Raw genomic sequence first — 27,381 nt, 5'->3', positions numbered from 1 at the left:
TGTTGAAACCAAGGACAGATGATTTTTACGCGTTACGCTCTTCAGCGGTCCCGTTCTGTCAACTTGTGTGACCTACCAATTTGCGGCTGAGCCATTGTTGCTCCTACATGTTTACACTTCACAATAACAGCACTTACAGTTGACTGGGTCAGCTTTAGCAGGGCAGAAATTTGACGAACTGACTTGTTGGAAAGGTGTCATCCTATGACGGTGCCACATTGAAAGTCACTGAGCTCTTCACTAAGGCCATTCTACTGCCAATGTTTGTCTATGGAGATTGCATGACTGTGTGCTCGATTTTATACACCTTTCAGCAACAGGTGGGGCTGAGATAGCCAAATCCACTCATTGTGTCCACATACTTTTGTATATATGGGTTATTTTTGTTTTGTTTCGGACTGACATTGCTCGTTCTAATATTTATTTATTTATTAATTCCTTTCTTTTAGATTTGCGTGTATTGTTTTTATATTTTTAGGCATTACTGTACTATTGAAGCTAGGAACATAAGCATTTTGCTACACTCGCGATAACATTAACAAATGATGTGTACGCGACCAATAACAATTAGATTTGAACCGTTGTGAAGTGACAATGACAAGATTGCATTGACAACAAGCGTGGCAACCTGATACTACACATGCCATCAACTGGGGACGTGACTGGTTGCAAATAGGCTAACGCCATTTTGATAAACGCAAGTTGCCAGAAACTCGTCTGTTTTAGACTTTGACCAGGGTTTGTCTTTCACCACAAACAAAGCCCCCTTTCCCAATCCCACCAACAACCGTCCTATTCCAAGCAGCCAAAATGGCATACACTCGCACACACACTCAAGTCTTTAGTTGTCATAAGGGGACCTCCAGGAGCTTTTTGTGGAGGTACTGCTTCACCTCCTCTATACCATTCAGCTTCTCCAGCTCATGATACGGCAGCTGTGGAATAGAGGAACAGAGGGAGTGAGGAAAAAGAGGAGCAGAGGAGAGAGAAAACACAAGGAGGGATGTCAGTAACACGGTTTGTTTTTACTTATTTGGGCAAAGCGGACCATTAGTAGACCAGTTGCCAGGTAGCAGTTGCCAATTCAAAAGCGTCATCGGATGATTGTAATGGAGGTAAGGGAATACTGACATTTGGTTGAGAATGTGGTTGTAAGATGTTTAAAATGTGGTTTATAAAATGGTTAAAGAAAATGTGGTTTTTAAGATGGTATGGGCTCACCTGCAGGATGACGTATCCCAGGAGCAGCAGGTGACGGTCTCTCATGGCCCGGGAGCCCACCAGCACCTCAGAGTTGTGACAGTAGTGCCACTTGTCATTCACCGACATAACCACTCTGAAAGAAGTAAGGAAGTGGTATATAGGAACTAACAAATGATTTCTCATTTAGAAATAAATTCCTTAATCACACAAGTGGCAAAAGACGGTAGAAAGATGGCAGACCTCCCAGCAAAACAATATTTCTTAAAGTTATTCGCTAACTTGCATTGCTCCACTGATGCATTATCAAGCATTTAGTTGAGTAGTATAAGGATAGAAATCTGACTGGACAGATTTGGGGATCCCATCAGCACTGACCTTTTGAGCTGCCGCTGGTCCCCAGCTCGATCAGCCGGGTGCAGTTGAAGTGGTGAGGTGGGCTTCACGTCCCCGTTTGCCTCATAGAATGCAGGAAGCTCGCAGTTGAGCCCCTGACTCGCCGGCCCCACCTGCGCCCCTCCCTCGTCCTCCAGGATTTTCCCAATGGAGAATTGGAAGAGGGAATTGGGGGCAGCCGTGGCAGATCCCCCTACCCCGGAGGCCCCTGGATGTGCCAGGCTGTCTGAGGGAGGGCTGCTGAGCGTGGAGCTGTCTTGGCTCTCCAAAGAGTGCTCCTTGGCCAGGCTGAAGTAGTAATCGGCCGACGTGTAGTAAGGGTTGTAGTCCAGAGGGCCCCCGCCGTTAGGGCCCGGCCTCTGGGCCGAGGAAGGGTTTGCCCCTCGCTGCATGTGGTAGGGCAGAAAGTTCACCGCATCGTCCCCCTCGACGGGTCGCTGGTCCCCCCCTACCTCTAGTGGGGCGAAGGGGGAGAACTTTTGAAAGTCTGAAGTGAGGGCTGTCACGGCCGCGGATCCTTCTGGGGTTTTTGGGGCCATACCTAGCGAGGTCCCTGCCCGGATAGGGAGAACTCGGCCAGAGCCATCAATCCACAGCAGGAAGTCTAAAAAGGAATGGGGATATAGAGGATTAGGGTTGCAACATTTAGGGTTGAAACTTTCCCTAATATTCCTCAAACTTGGAATTTAGGAAAACCTGGGAATTTTGCGAAAGTTTCCAGAATTCTACAACCCCAAAGAGATTACAGCACTACATAATGCTATACCATTGTGTTCAACTGTGTGGTATCTTACAGTAGAGCCTGCATCAGGTAGGATATCCGCGGTTCCCCGCGGTTGACCTGCAAAAGAACTCTGCTGGTGGGTGAGAATGAAAACATTCTTTCAACCCGCGTGTCGGCTCGCAGTTTGAACAATTATATTGCGGGTCAGAAACATTTAAAAACAAGGTAATGTTTTACAAACTCAGGAGCTTGTGTTACAGAATTGAATTCGCAACATCATGCGAGTGATGAGGCAGACATACAGCTCTGGAAAAAATTAAGAGACCATCAGTTTCTCTGGTTTTACTATTTATAGGTATGTTTGGGTAAAATGAACATTTTTTGTTTTATTTTATAAACTACTGACAACATTTCTCCCAAATTCCAAATAGAAATATTGTCATTTCGAGCATTTATTTGCAGAAAATGACAACTGGTCAAAATAACAAAAAAGATACAAGTTGTCAGACCTCGAATATTGCAAAGAAAATAAGTTCATTTTTAAACAATGCAAAGAAAACTATTCATTTTTAAACAACACTATACTAATGTTTTAACTTAGGAAGAGTTCAGAAATCAATATTTGGTGGAATAACCCTGATTTTCAATACCCAGCTTTCATGCGTCTTGGCATGCTCTCCAGCAGTCTTTCACATTGATGTTGAGTGACTTTATGCCACTCCTGGCGCAAAAATTCAAGCAGCTCGGCTTTGTTTGATGGCTTGTGACCATCCATCTTCCTCTTGATCACATTCCAGAGGTGTTCAATGGGGTTCAGGTCTGGAGATTGGGCTGGCCATGACAGGGTCTTGATCTGGTCGTCCTCCATCCACACCTTGATAGACCTGGCAACATTGTATCTTTTTTGTTATTTTGACCAGTTGTCATTTTCTGCAAATAAGTGCTCGAAATGACAATATTTCTATTTGGAATTTGGGAGAAATGTTGTCAGTAGTTTATAGAATAAAACAAAAAATGTTCATTTTACCCAAACACATACCTATAAATAGTAAAACCAGAGAAGTGGATAATTTTGCAGTGTTCTCTTCATTTTTTCCCCAGAGCTGTATACTGTAGGGCACAAGCCACGAACACAGTGAATCAGAGAACTGTCAATTATTCGTGTGGTGCTGAAAACGTATGTTTCATCCCCCCACGTGAGAATACGTTGCCAAGCTTAGCCTACTTTTCCTGGCTAGCGTAGCTCACGTGAAAATGGCTAACGTAACTGGAGAAATAGAAAGGTTATGAAATACACCATAGTGGAAACAGGTGGTACGTGAGTGAAATCTCCGGTTTGGTTGGAGTCATTGTGGACAAGGACAACAACCCAGTAGATGGATACACAGCCTGCAAAAAGTGCAAGCCCGTATTCGTTTACGATAGGCTAATTCAGTTTATTATCAGTGAATTATTACGTTAATTCAGGCTTTTGTTCATTTAGACCATAGGCTACGCAGGCCACATCAAGTTTATTTGCCAGCAACATACCACCCTGCATCCCACTGCTGGCTTGCCTCTGAAGCTAAGCAGGGTTGGTCCTGGTCGGTCCCTGGATGGGAGACCAGATGCGGCTGGAAGTGGTTTTGGAGGGCCAGTAGGTCTAAAAACATATCCCAATGCCCCAGGGTAGTGATTGGGGAAATTGCCCTGTTTAGGGTGCAGTCTTTCAGATGGGAAGTTAAACGGATGTCCTGACTCTCTGTGGTCACTAAAGAGCCCATGGTACTTATCGTAAGAGTAAGTGTGTTAACCCCAGTGTCCTGGCTAAATTCCCAATCTGGCCCTCATATCATCATGACCACTTAATCATCCCCAGCTTCCAATTGGCTCAATCATTCCCATCCTCTCCCCTGGTCGTTGCTGCAAATGAGAATGTGTTTTCAGTCAACTTAGCTGCTTAAATAAAAGTTTAAACCAGTGCGGCTGGTAAAAGTTTGAGTTAGGCTATAGCCTACAAAATAAATGTATTTTTGCAACCTATATTCGATTCTGGGAATTGTTTACTTAAGTTTCAATGAAACTATTTGATTATCATATTAAATGTTAATATCTTGTTTTGTTGTTGGCTATAGGATTTCATTCGGTAAGAAAGCTAATTAGAACACGCTTTTTCCCCCCCAGAGCGATTCAAGTTGTCAATGTGCTGCATCTCATTGTGAAAATAATAATATATTGTTCTTAGTTCATGGCATGGTTTCCTTTATCCCAATATTGATTATACAGGTAGACAAATTAATTAATGCAGGGAGGGGAAAAATAGCCTACTAGCCTAATCTAAAACAATTAAATAAATTGGTGTTATTTGGTGTGTGTCACGGATCAGCTCTCAGAACAATTCTACTTGGGTGGGTCGGGATGTTGAGAAAAATCTGTCCTGGTGTCGGGTGGTGTTCGGAATTGATAAAGGCCGGCGTGGGGCAGGTGCGGCTCAAAAGAAACGGACCCGTGCAGGTCTCTATCTTACAGTGGCTGTTGGGTTTAACACACAATCTGGTGTTTGTTCAATGTACCTGTGTAATACCCAGGGGCCAGGATTTCATCTTGCTTGTAGCCATGCTCTCCAACCAATTGTCTGAGGGCTTCAGCAACAAGACCCTTGTAGCTGAAGAACACACACAAATACACTCATGTCAACCAGATACTTTTCATGCTTCACTGGGATTTGCCATGAAAAGGCAGACATAATTCAATGAAGAAAATAGATGACCGTGCACCAACTAACAGTTGGTTAACCAATCACTCTAGTACTGCACCGTACCTGTATTTGCGGTTGACCTCATCAGCGGTCAGCGCGTGGTCAAACATGAGCACCTTGTGCGTGTCCTGGAGCCGTGGACCGGTGTAGTCCTGGTACTCCAGCTCAACCGCTGCGTCCAACAGAGACAAGTAGCGAAGCACGATCAGAGCATAAGGACTGTCTACAAATGGGGGAACAAGATCCGCAGAAACAAAGACATGAGCGAGAGCAACTGTCTAAAATGGCCGACCATTCAAATGAATCGCATACAACTGAATGGGATTGAGTTGGGGTATGTGGGGGTACTATTCCACTTCATGCATCAGTTCATTTATGTGTGTGTTCATTAGTTGTTTATTAGGGGTCAGCTTGTGGTTTATTGTGTCTACTGAAAGGGGTAAGTCAAAAGAAATGAAACACAGCTGTTCTTTGATGTTGCATGATCAGTATATGCACGTGTGTGCGTGCCACTCACTGGTGACGTTGCTGATGAAGGCAGTGGAGAAGACCCTGTGCAGCACCAGGCCGGGAAAATGTCCCAGCTGGAACAGGGACATAAGGATATTGACGGTGGCTAGCGGGGAGCTCAGGGCCTTAAGCTCCAGCACCACCTCCAGCTTGGAGAAGAACTGGACCTTGTTGGACGGCAGGTAGTTCATCCGGCTGAAGGGGAACACCAGCTTCTGGATAACCTGTGGGGAGAAGAGAAAAACCATTATCGTGATATTACCAAGTATCAATTTTTGCTGCGAAGAGACAATCATTAGATCAATTGTTTTGGCGCTGTCCATATGTAGCTTGTTTTTGGTCGCTAGTTCAGGAATGTCTGAAAAATTGCAACATTTACCGGGAGCTAACTCTGCAAATAGCACTGCTGGGTGATTTAAAAAGTCAGTCGATCGATCAATAATATAATAATACTGTTAGCAAAAAAATGTATCTTTGATTTACAATCTGTAGAAACTAAGAATAGAAAGGTTCAGAAAGTTTGTGAAACATCACAGCACAGTTGAAAAATATATGGCAAATAGAAATCAAAAATGGATGGTTTTCAGCGATAGAGGGGAGTTGTTGAGGGTAGCTGAAGGATGGGACTAAAAACAAACAAAAGATAACTATTGTAAAATATATTGTGTCTGTAAAATGTATATAGTATGTATAAACTGGATGTAGAAGCCTAAGTGGTGTTGTCCATTAGTTTACTCCAAACAGGGGAGGTAGGGTTAGGGAAAAATAAAAGGAAAATATATAAAACAATTCATATTTTTATAGATATACACACACACTACCGTTCAAAAGTTTGGGGTCACTTAGAAATGTCCTTGTTTTCCATGAAAACATACATGAAATGAGTTGCAAAATGAATAGGAAATACAGTCAAGACGTTGACAAGGTTATAAATAATGATTTTTAATTGAAATAATAATTGTGTCCTTCAAACTTTGCTTTTGTCAAAAAATCTTTGGCATTCTAGTTGTCAATTTGTTGAGGGAATCTGAAGAGATTTCACCCCATTGGCTCCAATTAAGCACCGTCCATAGGGTACGGCATGGAGTTGCAAAGTGGAGTGATAGCCTTCCTTCTTCAAGATCCCTTTTACCCTGTACAAATCTCCCACTTTACCACCACCAAAGCACCCCCAGACCATCACATTGCCTCCACCATGCTTGACAGATGGCGTCCTCCTCCAGCATCTTTTCATTTTTTTGCATCTCACGAATGTTCTTCTTTGTGGTCCAAACACCTCAAACTTAGTCTGTCCATAACACTTTTTTCCAATCTTCCTCTGTCCACTGTCTGTGTTCTTTTGCCCATCTTAATCTTTTCATTGGCCAAGTCTGAGATAGGGCTTTTTCTTGAGACTGGTGTTTGCGGGTACAATTTAATGAAGCTGCCAGTTGAGGACTTGAGGCTTCTGTTTCTCATACTAGACATTCTAATGTACTTGTCCTCTTGCTCAGTTGTGCACTGGGGCCTCCCACTCTTTCTATTCTGGTTAGAGCCAAAATGATCAATTGGCCTTTTAAAATGATAAACATGGATTAGCTAACACAACATGCCATTGGAACACAGGAGTGATGGTTGCTGATAATGGGCCTCTGTACGCTAATATAGATATTCCATAAACAATCTGCCGTTTCCAGCTACATTAGTCATTTACAACATTAACAATGTCTACACTGTATTTCTGATCAATTTGATGTTAATTTCAATGAACAAAAAAATATGCTTTTCTTTCAAAAACAAAGGACATTTCTAAGTGACCCCAAACTTTTGAACGGTAGTGTATATACAGAACTAGTCAAAAATGTGGACACATCTACTCATTCCAGGTTTTTTCCCCTCTATTTTCTACATTGTAGAATAATAGTGAAGACATCAAAACTATGAAATAACACATACGTAGTAGCATACGTATTTCTTTAAAATAGCCACCCTTTGCCTTGATGACAGCTTTTCACACTCTTGGCATTCTCTCAACCAGCTTCATGAGGTAGTCACCTGGAATGCATTTCAATTAATAGGTGAGCCTTGTTAAAACTTAATTTGGGGAATTTCTTTACTTCTTTTCTAATGTGTTTGGATGCCTGGGAGGGGTGGACCCCCTAAAGCATCTTTAGTGTCAGCTACATAAAAACTCTGAATTGTCTGTAAGGGTTAGGCCGCTCGGCCCAACATTCAAGACTGTTGGGTTGACTAGTATCATTATTGCAGTAATTAATCGATATTAAATAAAGATGATTGTTTGAAGAAATGACAAAGTCTCTCTCAGTATTAATTTCCACAACACTTGCTTGGGCCAAAAAAACATGAGCACTAGACATTAGACTGGTGGAAATCTGTCCTTTGGTGTGATGAGTCCAAATTTGAGGTTTTTGGTTCCAACCGCTGTGTCTTTGTGAGACGCAGAGTAGGTGAACGGATGATCTCCGCATGTGTGGTTCCCACCGTGAAGCATGGAGGTGGTGGTGTGATGGTGCTTTGCTGGTGACACTGTCAGTGATAAATTTAGAATTCAAGGTACACTTAACCAGCATGGATACCACAGCATTCTGCTCTGGGACAAGTCTCTGAATGTCCTTGAGTGGCCCAGCCAAAGCCCGGACTTGAACCCGATCGAACATCTCTGGAGTGACCTGAAAATAGCTGTGCAGCAACGCTCTCCATCCAACCTGACAGAGCTTGAGAGGATATGCAGAGAATGGGAGAAACTCCCCAAATACAGGTGTGCCAAGCTTGTAGCGTCATACCCAAGAAGACTCAAGGCTGTAATCACTGCAAAAGGTCCTTCAACTGAGTAAAGAGTCTGAATACTTATGTAAATGTGATCCTGCAAAAATTTGTGAAAACCTGTTTTTTTATTATTTTATTATGGGGTATTGTGTGTAGATTGTTTTTTTATCAATCTACACACAATACCCCATAATAATTTTAGAATAAGGCTGTAACGTAACAAAATGTGGAAAAAGTCAAGGGGTCTGAATACTTTACGAATGCACTGTATAGGGGATTGGAAATTATGCAGACAGTTACATTGATACAAGCCACAATCTGCAATATGAAAGCTACCCCTTAAACTTAATTTGTGGAATACTAAGTATCACGATAAATGCTTTTATCAAACCCATAATGTAAATACACAACATGTATGTTGTATGTAATGATTTGGCTACAACCATTAGGTGGCCAGACAGCTAGGGGGCAGCAGAGCCTCTTGTGGAATGGGGAAATATTGCATTGTTAATTCCATGCTTTGAGAATTGTCAATAAAGCATAATTTATAGCTTTTACTATGGAGTAGTGTCCACTCTTTACAAGGTGTCAGAAGTACGAGCCCACAATGTGTGTAAATAATAGGGATGTGTCAAATATCCAAACGGACATTACTTCAGAAATATTAGTCAGTAGTTGTGGTGTGGTCAGTAGTTGTGTGGTTGTGGTCAATGGCTGTTGTCAGTTGTGTGGGCCAGTAGTTGTGAGGTCAGTAGTCATGTGGTTGTGGTCAGTAGTTGTTTTGTTCAGTAGTTGTGTGGTCAGTAGTTGTGTGGTCAGTAGTTGTGTGGTTGTGGTCAGTATTTATGTGGTTCAGTAGTTGTGTGGTTCAGTGGTCATGGTCAATATGTGTAGTTAGTAGTGTGGTTGTTGTCAATGGTTGTGGTCAGTAGTTGTGTGGTTGTGGTCAGTAGTTGTGTGGTCAGTAGTTGTGTGGTTCAGTAGTCATGGTCAATAGTTGTAGTTAGTAGTGTGTGGTTGTTGTCAATGGTTGTAGTCAGTTGTAGTCAGTAGTCATGTGTTCAGTAGTCGTGTGGTCAGTAGTCGTGTGGTCAGTAGTCGTGTGGTCAGTAGTCGTGTGGTCAGTAGTCGTGTGGTCAGTAGTCGTGTGGTCAGTAGTCGTGTGGTCAGTAGTCGTGTGGTCAGTAGTCGTGTGGTCAGTAGTCGTGTGGTCAGTAGTTGTGTGGTTGTGGTCAGTAGTTGTGTGGTTCAGTGGTCATGGTCAGTAGTTGTAGTTAGTAGTCTGTGGTTGTTGTCAATGGTTGTGGTCAGTAGTTGCTTTGTTCAGTAGTTGTGGTCAGTAGTCGTGTGGTTGTGGACAGTAGTTGTGCGGTTGTTGACAGTGGTCAGTAGTTTAATGGTCAGTGATTGTGTGGCTGTGGTCAGTAGTTGTATAGTTGTGCTCAGTAGTTGAGTGGTTCAGTAGTGTGTGGTTGTTGTCAGTAGTTGTAGTCAGTAGTCATGGTCATTAGCAGTCAGTCGTTGTGTGTTTGTGGTCAGTAGATGGGTGGTTGTGGTCCGTAGTTGGGTGGTTGTGGTCCGTATTTGTATTTGTGATCAGTTGTGTGGTCAGTAGTTGTGTGGTTCAGTAGTCATGGTCATTAGTGGTCAGTAGTTGTGTGGTTCAGTAGTCATGGTCATTAGTGGTCAGTAGTTGTAGTCAGTAGTCAATGTCAGTAGTCATAGTCAATAGGTTAGGTCAGTAGTTGCGTGATCAGGAGTTATGGTCTGTAGTTATGTGGTTGTGGTCAGTAGTTGTGTGGTTGTAGTCAGTAGTTGTGGTCAATAATTGTGTGTTTGTGGTCAGTTGTGTAGATGTGGTCAGTAGTTGTAGTTGTGGTCAGCAGTTGTGGTCAGCAGTTGTGGTCAGCAGTTGTATTGTTGTTGTTGTCAGTAGTTCTGTGGTCAGTAGTTGTTTGGTTGTGGTCAATAATTGTGGTCAGTAGTTGTGTGGTTGTGTTCAGTAGTTCAGTAGACACCTTCGTTGTATCCAATCAGAGCAGCAGGATCAACGTACAGCCCACCCTTTTCTTTACAGACAGGCAAAATAGCCAGTTATTTAGAGAATGGGGCATGTGCTTGACCTGTTCGATTTTTGAAACAGATTCACAAATCATGGGAATTTGTCAAGCTATAAAGAGTTTTCTCCCTCCGAGGCATGTGTTGCTAGGCAAACAGTTGCCTTGGCAGGCCTGCTCCCTCCACAGCTAGAGCCACTGTGAGGAACATGCTAACAAACGTTTGTGCAATGAAGCTAAATAAATACTGCACTCTGACCCACAGAACTTATTTGCTAGATTCATGATAGTGTTGTTGGGCAAAGCAAGGAAAGTGAACTTCAAACTTGATGCAATTTTATTGAAATGTGCAGCTGTTGTTGGTAAGTAATGAATCTGCTAGCTTCTGATATGACTTAGTTCATCTATAAAAGAAAGCAATTGATGAGTTAAGTAGCTATACAATCTATTGATTGCTAGGAGCTATTCCTAATCGGTTTTCGATTTGAAACGCAAAGAAGTAGTGGAAGATTGTATATGCCCTAAGTTTCTGACTAGTTGGGGGTGGTCAAAAACAGCAGTTTGGAAAAAGTTGGTAAAAAAATGTATTACTGTAACAGCAGTATCGTTAGATACGTAGCGGATATTTTTGTTCCGCAAACAGATTTGAAAAGCAGAGAAGTAGATGTTCTAACTTGTCTAAGTTGTTGGCGAAGTGGTTGAAGTAGCGGATTTGTGTCAAAAGTTGCATAGTTGCATTTACAGGAAATGGAATGTTGGAAGTGATGTCACAATGGGGGCAATTTAGAATGTTGAAAAAAGTCCCATGAAAGTGAATGAAGACGGGCAAAAAGGAACATCAACTTGGATACAAACAACTCAATCCAGACCAGTCTACACGTTTTAAAATTTGAACGGCATTTCTAGCTTAAACGGTGTAAGAGGGGTTGAATGCTAAAGAATAAGAAGTATGTATAAGATTTAACTGGGGACTCTTGTTTCGCAAGCCCCACAATAATAATAATAATAATAATAATAATGAGTATGTCAGAAATCTATAGTTGTGCATTGATGACATACAAATGACATTCAAATGATTAATTTAATAAAACGACTATCTTTTCCATGTATGACATGCGCCCCATAAAAAGGCCGGTAGCCTTCACATCTGTAGATTGTTCATGTTGGCCAATGAAAGCGTTAAAGAGGCTGAGTGCGTAGCATGTGGAGTGAAAGTTAACTAATGGAATGCAAGATGGAATAAAATGAGGGAATTAAAAGTTGGCGAAATGAGAAGGAGTAGGCTACAATGAGCAACCAACAGGTAGGCTGTTGTTATATCTGAATGGCGTTGGGGAGAAAGCGCAGCATGTAGCCTCAATTAGCCTAGCTAGCTTAGCTTCTTTGGGCTACTCCAGCCAAGACAGGCACTGTTATATGAGATGATAAATAACATTGTGACTGCTACAATTTAGCTAGTCTTGGTTATAGTTGCCATGGCTACTGTGTCTCTCTCTCGGTCTGCTCGCTCCCGCACACACCGGCCCCCTCGGCAGTGGCAGCCTCTCTCCCTCATGCAGCAGTGCTCAGGTTAAAAACATAAGTTTAAAAAAAAAACATGTATTTAGCAAGTATCCGGATATCGGACAAAAATGTATGTTACTATTCGAATAGTGAAATGATTTCAAACCCCCATCCCTAGTAAATAACCAACATTTCAGGTGTAATAATAGCCATTCATAAAAAAACAGTATGCCCAATAATAAGCAGCAATAAACAGATAGAGTATGCCCAGTCGCAACACCGGAGTTGCTCAACAGTGATTTAAATGTATGACAGAGATTTTCTAGAGATGAGTGGGCCTCCTTACCTTGCTGTCCAGGTATTCGCCCTTTTTGACCAGAAAATCAGCGATGGTGTCAAGAAGTCGAATCTCTCTGAGCCGGTGGCGGGCAATGTATTTGGCAATGAGGGCCATGGTGAATGGGGTTATGCTGTCCACTTTTTCAGGCAGTTCCTCTATCGAGAAAAGAGCAGACTGTTATCTTGGAAATTAAAGAAATATGTAGAAAAGGCAGATTAAACAGCTGCCAGATAGTGGCAGAGGGGGAAGGGAGGAAAGGAAAACTCACCAGCCAGGCTGCACACAAACCTCTCCTGCCTGTTCTGGTAGAAGAGGTGCGAGCTGAAGATGAGCTCTAGGCTCTTGTTGCCAGCTTCACGTGCACACACAGCCAGCATCTCATCCAGCAGCGCCATCTCCTGGTCGCGCACACCACTTACGCTAGCCAGTGTGTGTTTGACCAGTCGCAGGATCTTCCTGACGGTAGGTTAAGCAAGACAATGGTGGTTGTTACTAAATGGAGTACAGCTACAAGTGGAAGTGAATTTTTGTAGCTGGTTAAGAGAGCATTTTAACTAGCCCTAACTGTAACCTAATTCTCAATACCTGCTGCGAAAAAGTCACTTCCGGTCTTAGCTGTATATCACCTAGTCAAAACTGACAATGGTGGAATTTGGAATCATGATACAAAGTAAATTATTGTGATAAAAGCGGTCGTCACGATTTTACCAAGTATGACGATTAAAGACATTATCGCCAAGTATCGCGACAACTGCTTTGATCACAATAATAACCAACGTTGAAATGACACTCGGGAACTCATCACGCTAGACCTGTGTCGTGTTCAGTAAACAAAAATGGGGTCAAAAGAATGTGTACCTCTAAGGCATGTCTCTAACATTGTCTCCATTGATTTCCTATCGAAAGCAACCCAGTTGTACTTCATAACCCTGCATTGCCTCTACTTGGATGGCTAGTAATGAATTATGAACGGACCTCTTGCAAACAAGAGAACCAAATATAACATGTAAAGTTGTATACATTTGTCTGTATTACCCTAAACGGGTAATTAACCATCATACCAAACCTACCTGTTGACCAGAAGCTGCTCTGGGTTGGGGCGTACATTGGCGACGTTCCCGGCCGTCGTAGTGTCGGTGGGTTGCAGCGAGTGCCACTTGAGCCGGTAGTAGGAGAGTAGCAGAAAGAGGGTCTGCGGGTGGCGCTCCCGCTCCAGGTTCTTCTCCAAGCCTGCGAGGCAGGCCTCGGTCAGGGGGTGCTGGCTGCTGGGGTGCAGCTTCATGCTGGAGCTGAACACCATGGACACGTCCTTCTGGTTGAACTTGTCCAGCCGTGACTGTGACTCTGCCTCCAGCACCTGCACCACCTGTGAGTGGCTGGGAAGGCCTAGAGGAGGAGATGGGAAGTTCAGGGTTTATTTGGTTAACTTCCTTTCTTTATAACGAATATAGTCCGTTTTATATATCAAAATATTGCATTCAGGGTTATGTACAATACTTCCTTTCATATCCATAAGAAAACAATTGAATACACGTATAAACCAGTAATTAGCATTAGCATTTCACTATGTTCATGTCTCATTCATAATATCAAATGCATAAAAACGATGATTAACCTGCACAAGCAATATTACTTTCAAACTGCCTCCTTGTGACCACCTAGCCTCACCTAGTGCAGCCACAGCGTACAGGCAGTTGACGATGCTGAAGTTGTCGAACTTGACACAGTCGCTCACGATGGCGTTGCACAGTGTCTGGAAGTCTTGATGCTCCAGGATCTGTCTGCCTTCGTTCTCCACTCCTCCACCGGCTCTGGGAACCAGGGCTGCCTCCGAGTCACCACCGCCCCCTCCTGCAGCCCCGGCCTGTAGTAGCTGGCCGATCTTCTGCAGGGCGATGGGGTAGTGGTTGTGCGAGATCTTGCCCGGGTTCTGCGTCACCCAGCGCAGCACCTCGTCGCCCCGACGCGAGCGCTCTATCAGCCGCTTCATGGTGAAGAAGGTGTCGTAGCTCATCTTCTCGTGGATGAAGTTCCACGTCTTCTTCTTGTTGCCAGCGGCACCAACAGTGGCGTGGTGGTGTAGCTGGGCGTACAGGGGGATGAGGGGAGGCGGAGGAGGGGGGGCCAGGTGCGGGTGGTAGTGCTGCTGGTGGTGGTGACTGTGGAAATGGGGCCCCCGGTGAGGGTCAGGTCGCCCCTGGTAGAGGGGCGGGTAGCTGGGGGTTGGAGTGTGCACGTGGTGGGGGTGGTGGTGTGGAGGGAGAGGGTGGTGGTGGTTCTCCAGCATGGGCAGCCCTCTACCCGCCAGGCCCGGCCGGCGCCCTGGCTTTCCCCCTCCTCCTCCCCCACCCCCTGAGCTGTACAGGCGGGTAGCGTACATGCCGGCGAGGGAAAGGACACTAGGGCGGCGGGCGTGTCGTGGGCAGAGGGGCGAGGGGATGATGATGCTGCCGCAACTCAGGAGGCCCGGGCCGGAGTGCAGCCACAGCATAGTACACAGGCTAGTCCACCGCTGGGGCACTGCACACTACACCTACAGGGAGAGAGGAAGGGACAGAGAGAGGAGAGAAGACGGAACAAATAGGCTAAATAAAACACACTCCAGTTTAGAATGTGTGAGAATCCCTGAAGGGTCACAAAGTACATGTACACACTAGGGGTGAAATTGGGATACTTTAGTATTTTGGGTAATTTCCTACTTAACCAGAGTCAGACCGACTCATGTATACCATTTTTTTTGGTCTGTGTGCAGTTTGAAGGAGGTTGAGGGTAGTATATCGTTAACTTAATGCAATTTCTGGAAGTCTATGGGTATCTACTAGCCAGCTCCTCTCAACAGCAGGGAAATAGACCCAACTAGTGCAAAGATGGGTGGTTAGTAATTTATAGTCTTAAAGCTATACCTATAGTGCATTCGGAAAGTATTCAGACCCCTTGACTTTTTCCACATTTTGTTACGTTACAGCCTTATTCTAATATTGATTAAAAAAATTAAACATTGTTCTCATCAATCTACACAAAACACCCAATAACAAAAAAGCAAAAGCAGGTTTAGGAATATTTGCTAATTTATACAATATAAAAAAAACACACCTTATGTACATAAGTATTTGCTATGTGACTCAAGATTGAGCTCAGTTGCATCCTGTTTACATTGATCATGTTTCTACAACTTGATTGGAGTCCACCTGTGGTAAATTCAATTGATTGGACATGATTTGGAAAGGCACACACCTGTCTATATAAAGTCCCACAGTTGACAGTGCATGTCAGAGCAAAAACCAAGCCATGAGAGTGAATGAATGGTCTGTAGAGCTCCGAGACAGGATTGTGTCAAGACACAGATCTGGGGAATTTCTGCAGCATTGAAGGTCCCCAAGAACACAGCGGCCTCCATCATTCTTAAAAATTGAAGAAGTTTGGAACCACCAACACTCTTCCTAGAGCTGGCCACCCGACCAAACTGAGCAATCGGGGGAGAAGGGCCTTGGTCAGGGAGGTGACTAAGAACACGATGGTCACTCTGACAGTGCTCCAGAGTTCTCTGTTGAGATCGGAGAACCTTCCAGAAGGACAACCATCTTTGCAGCACTCCCCCAATCAGGCATTTACGGTAGAGTGGCCAGACGGAAGCCACTACAGCCCGCTTGGAGTTTGCCAAAATGCACCTAAAGGACTCTCAGACCATGAAAAACAAGATTCTCTGGTCTGATGAAATCAAGATTGAACTCTTTGGCCTGAGTGTCAAATGTCACGTCTGGAGGAAACCTGGCACCATCCCTACGTTGAAACATGGTGGTGGCAGCATCATGCTGTTGGGATGTTTCTCAGCAGCAGGGACTGGAATCTAGTCAGGATTGAGGCAAAGATGAACAGAGCAAAGTACAGAGAGATCCTTGATGAAAACCTGCTCTAGAGCACTCAGGACCTCAGACTGGGGCGAAGTTTCATATTCCAACAGGACAACAACCCTAAGCACACAGCCAAGAACACGCAGGAGTGCCTTCGGGACAAGTCTCTGAATGATCTTGAGTGGCCCAGCCAAAGCCTAGACTTGAACCCGATAAAACATCTCTGGAGTGACCTGAAAATAGCTGTGCAGCGACGCTCTCCATCCAACCTGGCAGAGCTTGAGAAGATCTGCAGAGAACAATGGGAGAAACTCCACAAATACAGGTGTGCCAAGCTTGTAGCGTCATACCAAGAAGACTCAAGGCTGTTTTTTTATTAAGTTCATTCAGCCAATTGCAAATACAAACAAGCCTGTTGACATTTTCACATGATAAAGCTGCTTTCTTCTTTGGCACGATATTCCCAGAGAGTGAAAACAACCTCTCACAAGGTACTGACGTAGCAGGAGATGCCAGGTGCCTTCGTGCAATGCAGGCCAGCCTGGTGTGTGGCCCTGCATGCTGTGACCCCCACTGTAGTGGACAGTCCTCCATGATGATGCAGGGCTCTGCTTTGTAACGTTCCATACATTTCTCCATGGACTCCTCCTATTCATCAGAGTCATACTCAGAAGCAGCTTTCTTCTTTAGTGGCTCTGACTGTTACTTTAATCAGGTTGCTGTGCAAGCCTCTCTTCCTTCAGCAAGTTGCTGACCAAAGCACACACCTCACCCCTCTCAGGTCTAGGAAGGCACTTCAAGGTCTTTAAAACCTTCGGTCGAGTGCTGTGGCGATCTCCAGCCATGTGAGGTTGGTGTTTCTCCAGGTCTGTTGTGAATGTCAGCTTGAATCTTACCATGTAGGCAGTGTCATTTTCGGAGCTCTCCATCATCTGAAGGAGATGACATAGAGCAGGCAACGCCACTGAGCAGGAAAAGTACTACTCTCTTCCCAGAAGTAAAGTCAAGTACCTGCACTGAAAGATCATTCAAAATCACTTCAGTCAAGAGACGTGTTATTCTCGCTCTCTCTCACACACACACACACACACACACACACACACACACTTTTCCCTCCCTGGCGCGCGCGCGCACACACACACACACACCTTATTATAACACTAATAGTGAGATAAAGAATATTACCTACAGGGCTCCAGTAGTGCTTCTGCAGTTTCTCCAGTTTAGCTGTGGTTGTTGGTTTCTGTGGACATGCTTTACAATTTCTAGAGTGGAATTCCATCTTGTTGTAACATCTTGTGCGAGTGACTCCTTCTTTAGCACATTTGCAACTTGCTGTTGTCCTAGATCTGCAGCGTTTGGTGCGCTGTGTTTGAAATGCCCAACAATTTTTCGGCATTTGGCTAGGGTATTGTCGAACCCGCTGTTCTGTAGGGACACTGTGATGGACCTTTGGAGACTGAACACCTGTCCTGCACTGCGCACAAAAGCCAGATGTCTCGCAGCTGCAATCATGTTCCGTGCAAACTGTGGTTACTTCGTTTTCAATGTTCCACTGCTTTGCTGCTCGTTGACTTGTCCATAGGCCTCTCTTCTAGTTTAGCCAGCCGAAGATGTCCTCCATTGCTACTAGTGACTTTACTTGTATTTCCGGCATCAACAGTATGTTGAACTTGTAAATGATAATGAACATTCAAACAAATTCGGCCTTGCAGTAGATGCAAATTACTTTGGTTTAATCCAGAGAGCCATCTGGGAGTGATTTGAAATTGAATTTGCCATTTAAAAGCCGCTTACTAGCATTCTCCATCATTCAGTCATACAAATAGCTAGCTAGTAAAGTGGTTGTCAGACTAGTGCATTTATTGAACAATAGATGGTTCAGGGTGTCAAACTAAGAAACTGCATTAACTTCTCTAGGGTAGGGGGCAGCATTCGACATTTTGAATGAAATGCATGCCCAAATTAAACTGCCTGCTTCTCTGGCCCAGAAGATATGATATGCATATAACTGGTACATTTGGATAGAAAACACTCTAAAGTTTCCAAAACTGTTAAAATAGTGTCTGTGAGTATAACATAACTGATTTGGCAGGCGAAAACCTGAGAGAAATCCATTCAGGAAGTCGTTTTTTGGTTTTTTTTGTAGTTTTCTATTCAATGTTATTACAGTATCTATTGACTTAGGACTCAAATTGCAGTTTCTATGCCTTCCACTAGATGTCAACAGTCTTTAGAAATTGTTTCAGGCTTGTATTCTGAAAATAAATGAAGAAGTAAGAGCAGTCTGAATGAGTGGACCCTAAAGTGTCACAGAGCTTTTTCATGCGTGAGACCGAGAGAGTGCGTTTCTTGTTTACCTTTTAAATTGACGACGTTATTGTCCGGTTGAAATATTATCGATTATTTAGGCTAAAAACAACATGAGGATTGAATATAAACATCGTTTGACATGTTTATATGAACTTTACGGATACAATTTGGATTTTTTTGTCTTCCTGTTTTGACTGCGTTTGAGCCTGTGGATTACTGAAGAAAATGCGCGAACAAAACTGAGGTTTTTGGATATAAAGAGACTTTATCGAACAAAAGGAACATTTATTGTGTAAATTAATGTCTGCTGAGTGCAACCATATGAAGATCATCAAAGGTAAGGGATTAATTTTATCTCTTTCTGACTTGTGTAACTGTTCTAATTGGCTGGTTACTGTTTGTAATGATTTGTCTAGTGGGCTATGTTCTCAAATAATCGTAAGGTATGCTTTCGCCGTGAAGCATTTTTTAAATCTGACACCGTGGTTGGATTCAAAAGAAGTTAGTCTTTAAACCTATGTAAAATATGTTTTGTTTTCTGAATTTTTATAATGAGTATTTCTGTATTTGAATTTGGCGCCCAGCAGTTTCACTGGCTGTTGAAGAGGTGGGACGCTAACGTCTCACGTACCCAAGAGAGGTTAATGACGCCAAAAAAATGTACGGCATTAACGAGTTAACTTTGACAGCCCTAGTAGCAATGAATACATTTCTTTACAATTGTGTGAACTGTCTGGAACAAGTTTGAAATTTACTCAATACTTGTTAGCAAAAGGTATCAGCTAGAGATGACGTGCAGGAGCTAGCAGGGATAGGTATTTTTGCATGATGTCTACTTTGATGCTAATTAGCATTTTCAATTGGAATATATTGATTCAAGTAATCTTGTCTGAGAGAGATTTACATGGTTATCAAAACGTCACGCCAGGGTCAGACTACATGAAACACAACCCTTATTTATTTTTTAATGGGAAAAATGAATGGTAAAAAAAAAATTGGAACCATTTCTGTTTGACCGCTAGGTTTTATGGCACCTCCACTGTGGGGCTCTATAATGCCCAGGTAAAAAATATATAAAATAATTAGCGCAAACCACTAACTTTCTGAGGTCCTTGGTCAGAGTGTTATCTACATTCAGGGTAACTAGCCATAGTTTCAATCGGTCCGGATCATTCAATGGAAGTTTGTTAAAGATTATAGCCAACCACTTCCTTGGTTTGTAATTGCACGTTTTTAGAGGACATCCACAAACCATTCTCGATATTGGACAAGTGATGGTAGTCCATCGATGTAAAACAAATCTCCTCACACTTAGCTACATAAGCTAGCTAGTAATAGTAGCTTGAAAATACTTCCAGCAGTATTAACAATCTTCACAGTCACTGCTGCGAGATAAAAATATTGCTTTGGACGAGCAATGACAGTCTGTTGATGAACTCTTTTTCTGTAGGGTTTATCGTTGACGTCTTCTCACACTTTGCTTACTTGATATCTAGCAAACACGTTTGAAACTGTGAAGCTGTGTTGACACTCATGCACCGCCTATCCTTGAGCCAGCCCACCATCACAGCGGATGAGACAAATAGTTAAAAATAAAAAAAATTCAAACAAACAAATATATTATCATTTCATATAGACTTGTAAAGAATACTTAGTGCTAACCACCCAGCTTTGGAGGAGTTAGGTCTATTAACCTGCTTTTTGGAGGAGCTGGCTAGTAGATACCCATAGACTTCCAGCATTTTGCTAAGCTAACGATATGCTACCTTCAACTTCCTTCAAACTGCATGCAGAGACAAAAATGTTATGAGTTCGTCTGACTCTGGGTAAGAAGGATATTACCCAAAATATGGAAGTATTACTTTAACGTTAAATTCGAAATAGCTATTGATAACAAATGTGTATTTTGTGGTTGAGACCCATAGCTCTGAGATACGAATAATAAAATCATACACGTAACGTTAGCTAGTGAGCCAGCCAGCTAACGTTAGCTAGCTAACAGTACACTTCGACTTGAAATGAAACCACTTTACATCATAGATGGACGCATCTCCTGTCTCGGATGCCATGGTTACCATTAGTTTGAAGATGTAATCTGGAGACAGGTGTTTTCTCCATCTACTTAGCTATCATACTCGAATTACACTAAACTCGGTCCTCCAGAAAGTGGAAAGCAACACTTTTACTACGCGATACTATTTTTGTTTAAAGCTGCGTTAGACAGTATTACCATACTGACCAGCTCAAATAGACGGAAGCGTGCTATATGGCAGACCAATCCAATCTCTCTGCATGTCCAGCCTACTCATTCTCAGCCAATCATGGCTAGCGGAAAGGTTGCTCTCTTTTTCTGTGGCTTAACCAACTAGGCTCGTAATTTAACAATTTTATTATTATTTACAGATGGCATACAAGTTAGTTATTAAGACACATAAATGTTTACATGTTCGAAAAGTGAAGTAGTGACCCGCGACATATGCCTATTTTTCTGAAACGGGTCACATATGAACTGTAACTCAGTAAAATCTTTGAAATTGTTGCATGTTGCATTTATATTTTTGTTCAGAATAATAACAAGTGAAATGAAGAACGCAATGTCCTTCATCACCTAACATATTGCATAAGTTGACTGCAGGTATTTGCTTAATAAAAAGTAGCAAAAAAACTTCAAATGTATTAAAAAACTTAAAAACTTAACTTAACGAAATAGCTTCAACAGTATTGAAAAGCCATCCCGTGGCTTTTTCCAAATACCCCAGTTACCACCCAAGCCTAATTCCAACCTTGTTTAGGATTAACTAGTACAAGTGTGGCATGTTTTCACTATTTGTCTATGTTTGCATCAGTATCAAATGGGGGGACTTTTATTTTGAAGGCGAACTACCGATTCCATTATTGTTGTTCACTACACACACTCACTAGGGCCAGGAACATTTTCAGCAACTTATTTAACTAGGCAAGTCAGTTATGAACAAATTCTTATTTACAATGAAGGCCTACCAAAAGGCAAAAGGCCTCCTGCGGGGATGGGGGCTGGGATTAAAAATAAAAATAAATTAAAATATAGGACAAAACATACATCACGACAAGAGAGACAACATTATATAAAGAGAGCCCTAAGACGAAAACATAGCATGGCAGCAACACATGACAACACAGCATATGACAACACAGCATGTAGAAACACAACATGGTAGCAACACAACATGGCAGCAGCACAACATGGCAGCAGCACAACATGGCAGCAGCACAAAACAGGGTACAAATATAGTCGGGCAAAGACAACAGCACAAAGGGCAAGAAGGTAGAGACAACAATACATCACGCAAAGCAGCCACAACTGTCAGGAAGAGTGTCCATGATTGAGTCTTTGAATGAAGAGATGGAGATAAAACTGTCCAGTTTGAGAGTTTGTTGCAGCTCGTTCCAGTCGCTAGCTGCAGCGAACTGAAAAGACGAGCGACCCAGGGATGTGTGTGCTCTGGGGACCTTTAACAGAATGTGACTGTCAGAACGGGTGTTGTATGTGGAGGATGAGGGCTGCAGTAAATATCTCAGATAGGGGGGAGTGAGGCCTAAGAGGGTTTTATAAATAAGCAACAACCAGTGGGTCTTGCGATGGGTATACAGAGATAACCAGTTTACAGAGGAGTATAGAGTGCAGTGATGAGTCCTATAAGGAGCATTGGTGGCAAATCTGATGGCTGAATGGTAAAGAACATCTAGCCGCTCGAGAGCACCCTTACCTGACGATCTATAAATTACGTCTCCATAATCTAGCATGGGTAGGATGGTCATCTGAATCAGGGTTAGTTTGGCAGCTGAGGTGAAAGAGGAGCGATTACAATAGAGTAAACCAAGTCTAGATTTAACTTTAGCCTACAGCTTTGATATGTGCTGAGAGAAAGACAGTGTACCGTCTAGCCATACTCCCAAGTACTTGTATGAGGTGACTACCTCAAACTCATAACCCTCAGAGGTAGTAATCACACCTGTGGGGTGAGGGGTATTCTTCTTACCAAACCACATTACCTTTGTTTCGGAAGTGTTCAGAACAAGGTTAAGGGCAGAGAAAGCTTGTTGGACACTAAGAAAGCTTTGTTGTAGAGCGTTTAACACATAATCCGGGGATGCTGTCAGAGGCCATTAGTTAGGTCGCTACATCTAGCTACGTTACCATCGTATGGCTTGATGTAAAAAGCACTGGATAAACAAGGTATCTAGCTAGAGTTGCTAACTATTGATACAATGTCATGACAATCACTCATTGATGAACATACTTACATGATGTTAACGCAGAAGAGGGATATCCAGATGGGTGGTGGTGTTCTATCTAGCAGGGAACAATAACATTTCATCTGACAGTGACACTCCCAATAATTTACCACAAAGCTCAGTAGTAGCTAGCTAGTTATTAACGAAGTTTTATCAAAGGGATATTTCGCTTGCTAGCCCAATAAAGGCCTTGCCTTCTAGGGGACTTGATGGGACGCCTACTGTTAGATAACTTAACTAGTTACGTAAATTAACTAGTTAGCTAACTATCTAATCCGGTGACGAATTAACGTTAGCCAGCAGTGTTAGCTGTCAAACATAGGAGTGACAACCAGCCCGTCAGTGAAAACCTTGACAATCTATATTGACGATTTCACTTGAAAGTTAATAATGGCATAATACTCTAACTTATTGGTCGTGTCCGTCCATGCAATGATACCGTCGTTTGCAAACTATCTAAGGTACTATAGTTGCGTTAATACTGCTAGTTGCGCTATACTGCTAGGAATTCAATTTGACTCGCTCTGCCCAGCAGCAGTGGATATGGGTTGGTGTATATTCACACTGACCGACGGAGACTTTACCCTGGTAGCTTAGACGCATCTACACTTGGAAACACGATTGATGTCATTTGCCGCAAGACGACTCGGTTCCCCGTCCTCTCAATCCATGTTACTAACGACGTTAGCATCCTCAGTGTCGCCCATCTTCCCAGCATGCAACCTTTTGGTCTTCTTCTGTTGATGGCGTTGCCAACATTTGGTGCATTACTGCCACCTACCGGGCTGGAGGAGCATGATGACGGCAGAAAAGGCCCCTCAGTCTATTGGTGGGCTCAATTCACTAATAAAGCCTTAGGACAGCACTCAGACAATCTGGCCCAACCAAATTATAACAAAAATCAAATTTAAATATCACCTGTTGGAGAGAACCCAAAGCACACTTGAATGGTATTTGGTCTCCAGTAGTACTCTGTAACAGATGTATGATCACTGTGACTAATAGAAAACTGAGGAAAATACTGACTTGACTATGTACAGACTCAGTGAACACAGCCTGGCCGTAGATACCCTAGGTTCATTATGGTACTTATAACCTTGTAGAAACCGGGCGTCACAGGCAGACCTGGCTGCCCAGAGAGGACATGCAGGCTGTGTGCACTCTGCCCTGAGAGAGGTAGAAACAGAGCTGCATTTTCTCTTACACAGCAAGACAGAATAAGGAGAAGAAGAATTTGATGGGTGCTTATATTTGTCTGATATGTAACATACACACACACATTTCTTAAAATCAAATGCTAAGATTTTGAAAAAAAGAAGATCCAATAATTGCTTTCTTGTTTCATTTGTTGTTTCTTTCTATGTAAATGTTTTTTGGGGGAGTTCCACCCATCATATACTGCTGTACTGGTAAAATTAGTGTAAGCTTGACTGTATATTCAAAAGTAATATTCTTTAGTAAGCGTACAACATTGTAATAAGCAGTGGTGTAATCCATGTGCATCTTAAGTAGTAGAATGTTTTCACTTTTGCTGTTAATATATGTGGAGAATCAGGAAAGAAGGGTAAGTTTAGCATTTTGGCCTATGTGGTTTAAGGCAATATAAGGGTTTAAAAGACCCCTTCAAAAGAGAAATCAAGATCATTTTTGATACCGCTGCATTGTGTTGAAACTCCCAACTGAAGGGATAATGTAAACTCACCCCATTCCGTACAAATGTGCGTAACCGACATTCAAACGAGGCTGCAATGAAAACGAATGGGACTGTAGTGACTGTGTTGGCATCAAAATCCGGGGTGTAAACTACGTTTCGATTCAGCGTTGATTGACATGGTAATGGACTAACAGTATTTGAGAAAAGATGAAAAAACTGATCCCTCCGACGCTGTACGTTGCATCGTGACGTATCACTACGTAACATACAGCATTTGCAACTCATTTTGTGCCGTACAGCGTCTTTCCACCAGGGGTAGCCCTTCTCTCGCAGATTAAAATCATGCTTAACCATATACACTTGTAAGAAAACTTCATTTTTCATGATTTTTGTCGAAATTAATATAATTATTGCTAATATTAAACTAATATTTCATGTCTAGGATGCCAATTGCATTTTTTTGCGAGCCATTATGACCCTCAAAAGCCAGAACAACTTCGTAGCCTTAGCTCCCCACCCAACATTTTTATAAAGACCCGATGGAGCTCATTGCCTTGTTGAATTATGCAGAGATGGGCATCATGAAGGTCTCGTCATAAATTTTGTTGGAAAGGGGAGAAATTGTGCTTTTACATTGGTATTGATATTACAGTTGATCTGGAAGTATTACGTTTTTTGGGCGCAAAAATAAGGTCAATTGTACGGACCAAGGCAATGTAAAAAAGCGAGTGAGTTTACGTTAGGCCCAATAAAGGCAACATTGAAAATACAAAGACAGAAGCGCTTTATAAGAACTCCTTCTGACCGTCAGTGCTGGACAAGGGTTTCCATTACTTATCAGAAACATCCAAGGCATCCAGTCTTAAGGTGTTCCTTGGCGGTTGAGGCTAAAAGTGTAGTCCCCCCATGATAAGGTGTTGAACATTTCTCTGGCATCTTAAAATCTTAAATTTCTCGTATCGAATCGGATTAAATCAAGCTGAAAATAATATTCATATTGACAACAAAAAAATCAGGATAAAAAAACAGTTTAATGAAATCAGAATTCACATTTTTTTAAGGGTTTTACAATTTTCCTTTCAGGACAACGATGTCAATAAATATATAAGGTCCGCAAAGCAAAAACTTGACAAAAATTATTTTATAAGAATGCTGTAAGTACATAAATTGTTTGCTCTGTGGGAAATGACTATCCAACTAGTCAATTAACGTTATTTCTGGTTATGTAGGTAGCTGTCGTTTGATAAAGCAAGGCAGGCTAGCTAACGTTAGCTAGCTAGCTGTTAGCCTTCAACTCAGATTAGCAAGTTAGTTCGTAGCTCATAAAAATGTATTGTGTATTTTTGTTTTGGGCAAAACTAAATAATGGATGCAGCTATGGTGGTAGCTAACTCATGTCTGAGTCTGACTAATACAGTGAAGTGGGAGCCACAAACCATAACGGCGTCTAGAGATGCAGTCGGTCTACATCTGTAAAGCATAGAATTAGCTTGACCCGCGTTACTACCCTGATGACACAGACGTCTTCATCAACAACAGTAATGTGTGTTATGTAAAAAGTTGTATAAAAAAATACCCGGTTTGATAAACTAGTAGGTAAATTACCCAGCCAAGCAGATACAAGTAGTAGAGTCATTTTGGTTGAGAAGTGCATTATCAAAAAGCCTCGTCCATTCTTTATAACAAAATGCAATTTACCACTTGGCTGTCTATTGTATCATCCTGTCACAAGCCCTTCCAGTCAACACCACCTCATGAGGAAGTACATTGTTTATGAGGATTGCCTGCTGCAGTTGTTCGAGAGATGTCTTGTTTGTAGCTGAACATGCAACATAGAGAAGACCAGCAAGGGGACAGACATGCCCTCGCTGTGAGCATTCCTATAAATGGAACAGGGAGGACACTTGAATCAGGTTGGAGTTTCGAGTTTTGTCCCAATTCACCTTCATAGCCTAGCCTGGTGGAATCAGTCTGATTGCTGCGTTTACCATTCTATTTCACTTCACATGATATCTGAAGGGAAACAGAAAGGTGAATACAGTGATGAGGTTGGTTCCACCATGCTAATCATAAGCACCATTGATAATGTAATCAGTGCTCTGTGTGTGTTTGTGTGTGACCAATCAGTATCTTTGATGAGGGGCCAGCAATGGGCCGCTGGCAAAGACCTTACATCCAGCTTTAACTCTTGCCTGCTCACCAATGGTCCACGATGTGGAGGTCAGAATTAGATAGGTTTAGTCTAACTGCCATTGGTAATAGAACCGTGACGGTGTATGTGTTCACGATACAGAACCATGACTGTGTATGTGTTCACGATACATTTATGGAGCCTGCACCTGGAGACTTGCAAGATGATGTGATGGAATCCTGACCGACAGTCAGGCTTGATACTGACCTCGCTGAATGGAGAGACACCTGACACTCAACACATCCACAACGCGTTTGTCAGACGCCAGCCTCGGTCGTTTGATAGAGGGACCATAATTGGGTAGGTTTTATCTGACCTGTTCAAACTTCAACACAGTACCTGTTTATGTGTCAGATACTGTATTACCTATCCTAACTGCTAATAGAACAGTGTGATGGTGTTCACAGAAACATGTATAGAGACAGCACATGGAGACTTGCAAGATGTGATGAAGTCCAGACTGACAGACGTGGCTTGATACTGATGCCTCAAATGGAGAGAGATCTGACACTCGGCATTAAAGTTTTACTACACACAACTTGTACTTCTATTGTTTTTTAAAAATTATTTAATTGAATGGTATCAGTCAATATGGAGAGGGAGAAACCTTGTGTATTCTGCACCAGGATCAGGGAACTCCGGTTGTATACGGGACACCACACAGGAAGGTATGACCACTCTGACATGTTTGCCAAGGTAACCCCTTTACCACCAGACAAAATGCCATTAGGCACAGTATCTGTATCGGCTGGGAATGACAATGGAAGCTGAAAGGTGCACATTGTTATATTAGCAGAACACTACTTCTATGGTATTATGGAAAAGGTTGTTTATTCTACATGGACCTGTTACTACATTTGAAAG

The 27,381-nt window shown here is 42.6% G+C and overlaps 1 protein-coding gene across 1 annotated transcript; it reads right to left on the bottom strand.

The window, feature by feature from the left end:
* Positions 1 to 344: 344 nt before the first annotated feature.
* On the bottom strand, positions 345 to 23,382 carry LOC120055453 (FAST kinase domain-containing protein 3, mitochondrial-like). Its single transcript, XM_039003316.1, has 12 exons — positions 23,257 to 23,382; positions 22,682 to 22,730; positions 13,902 to 14,766; positions 13,304 to 13,619; positions 12,502 to 12,689; positions 12,240 to 12,388; positions 5,575 to 5,791; positions 5,121 to 5,280; positions 4,873 to 4,964; positions 1,579 to 2,200; positions 1,222 to 1,336; positions 345 to 935 (listed from the first exon to the last, which is right to left on the bottom strand). The coding sequence occupies exons 3-12, from the start codon at positions 14,722 to 14,724 to the stop codon at positions 849 to 851; spliced, it is 2,769 nt and encodes a 922-aa protein (XP_038859244.1). The 5' UTR covers positions 14,725 to 14,766; positions 22,682 to 22,730; positions 23,257 to 23,382; the 3' UTR covers positions 345 to 848.
* Positions 23,383 to 27,381: the final 3,999 nt, after the last annotated feature.

Source organism: Salvelinus namaycush, chromosome 11, assembly GCF_016432855.1.
Source record: "Salvelinus namaycush isolate Seneca chromosome 11, SaNama_1.0, whole genome shotgun sequence".
NCBI lineage: Eukaryota > Metazoa > Chordata > Actinopteri > Salmoniformes > Salmonidae > Salvelinus > Salvelinus namaycush.
This window is presented reverse-complemented; position numbering and strand designations above follow the sequence as displayed.

What these genes read in the sequence shown, in the direction of transcription:
- LOC120055453 (XM_039003316.1), bottom strand. Translation starts at nt 14,724, where the DNA reads ATGCTGTGGCTGCACTCCGGCCCGGGCCTCCTGAGTTGCGGCAGCATC. An exon ending in GGCCCCTGGGTATTACACAG is followed by an intron (nt 2,201 to 4,872) that starts GTACATTGAACA and finishes ATTCCTTTTTAG; the next exon opens with ACTTCCTGCTGTGGATTGAT. An exon ending in TGGGATACGTCATCCTGCAG is followed by an intron (nt 936 to 1,221) that starts GTGAGCCCATAC and finishes TCTATTCCACAG; the next exon opens with CTGCCGTATCATGAGCTGGA.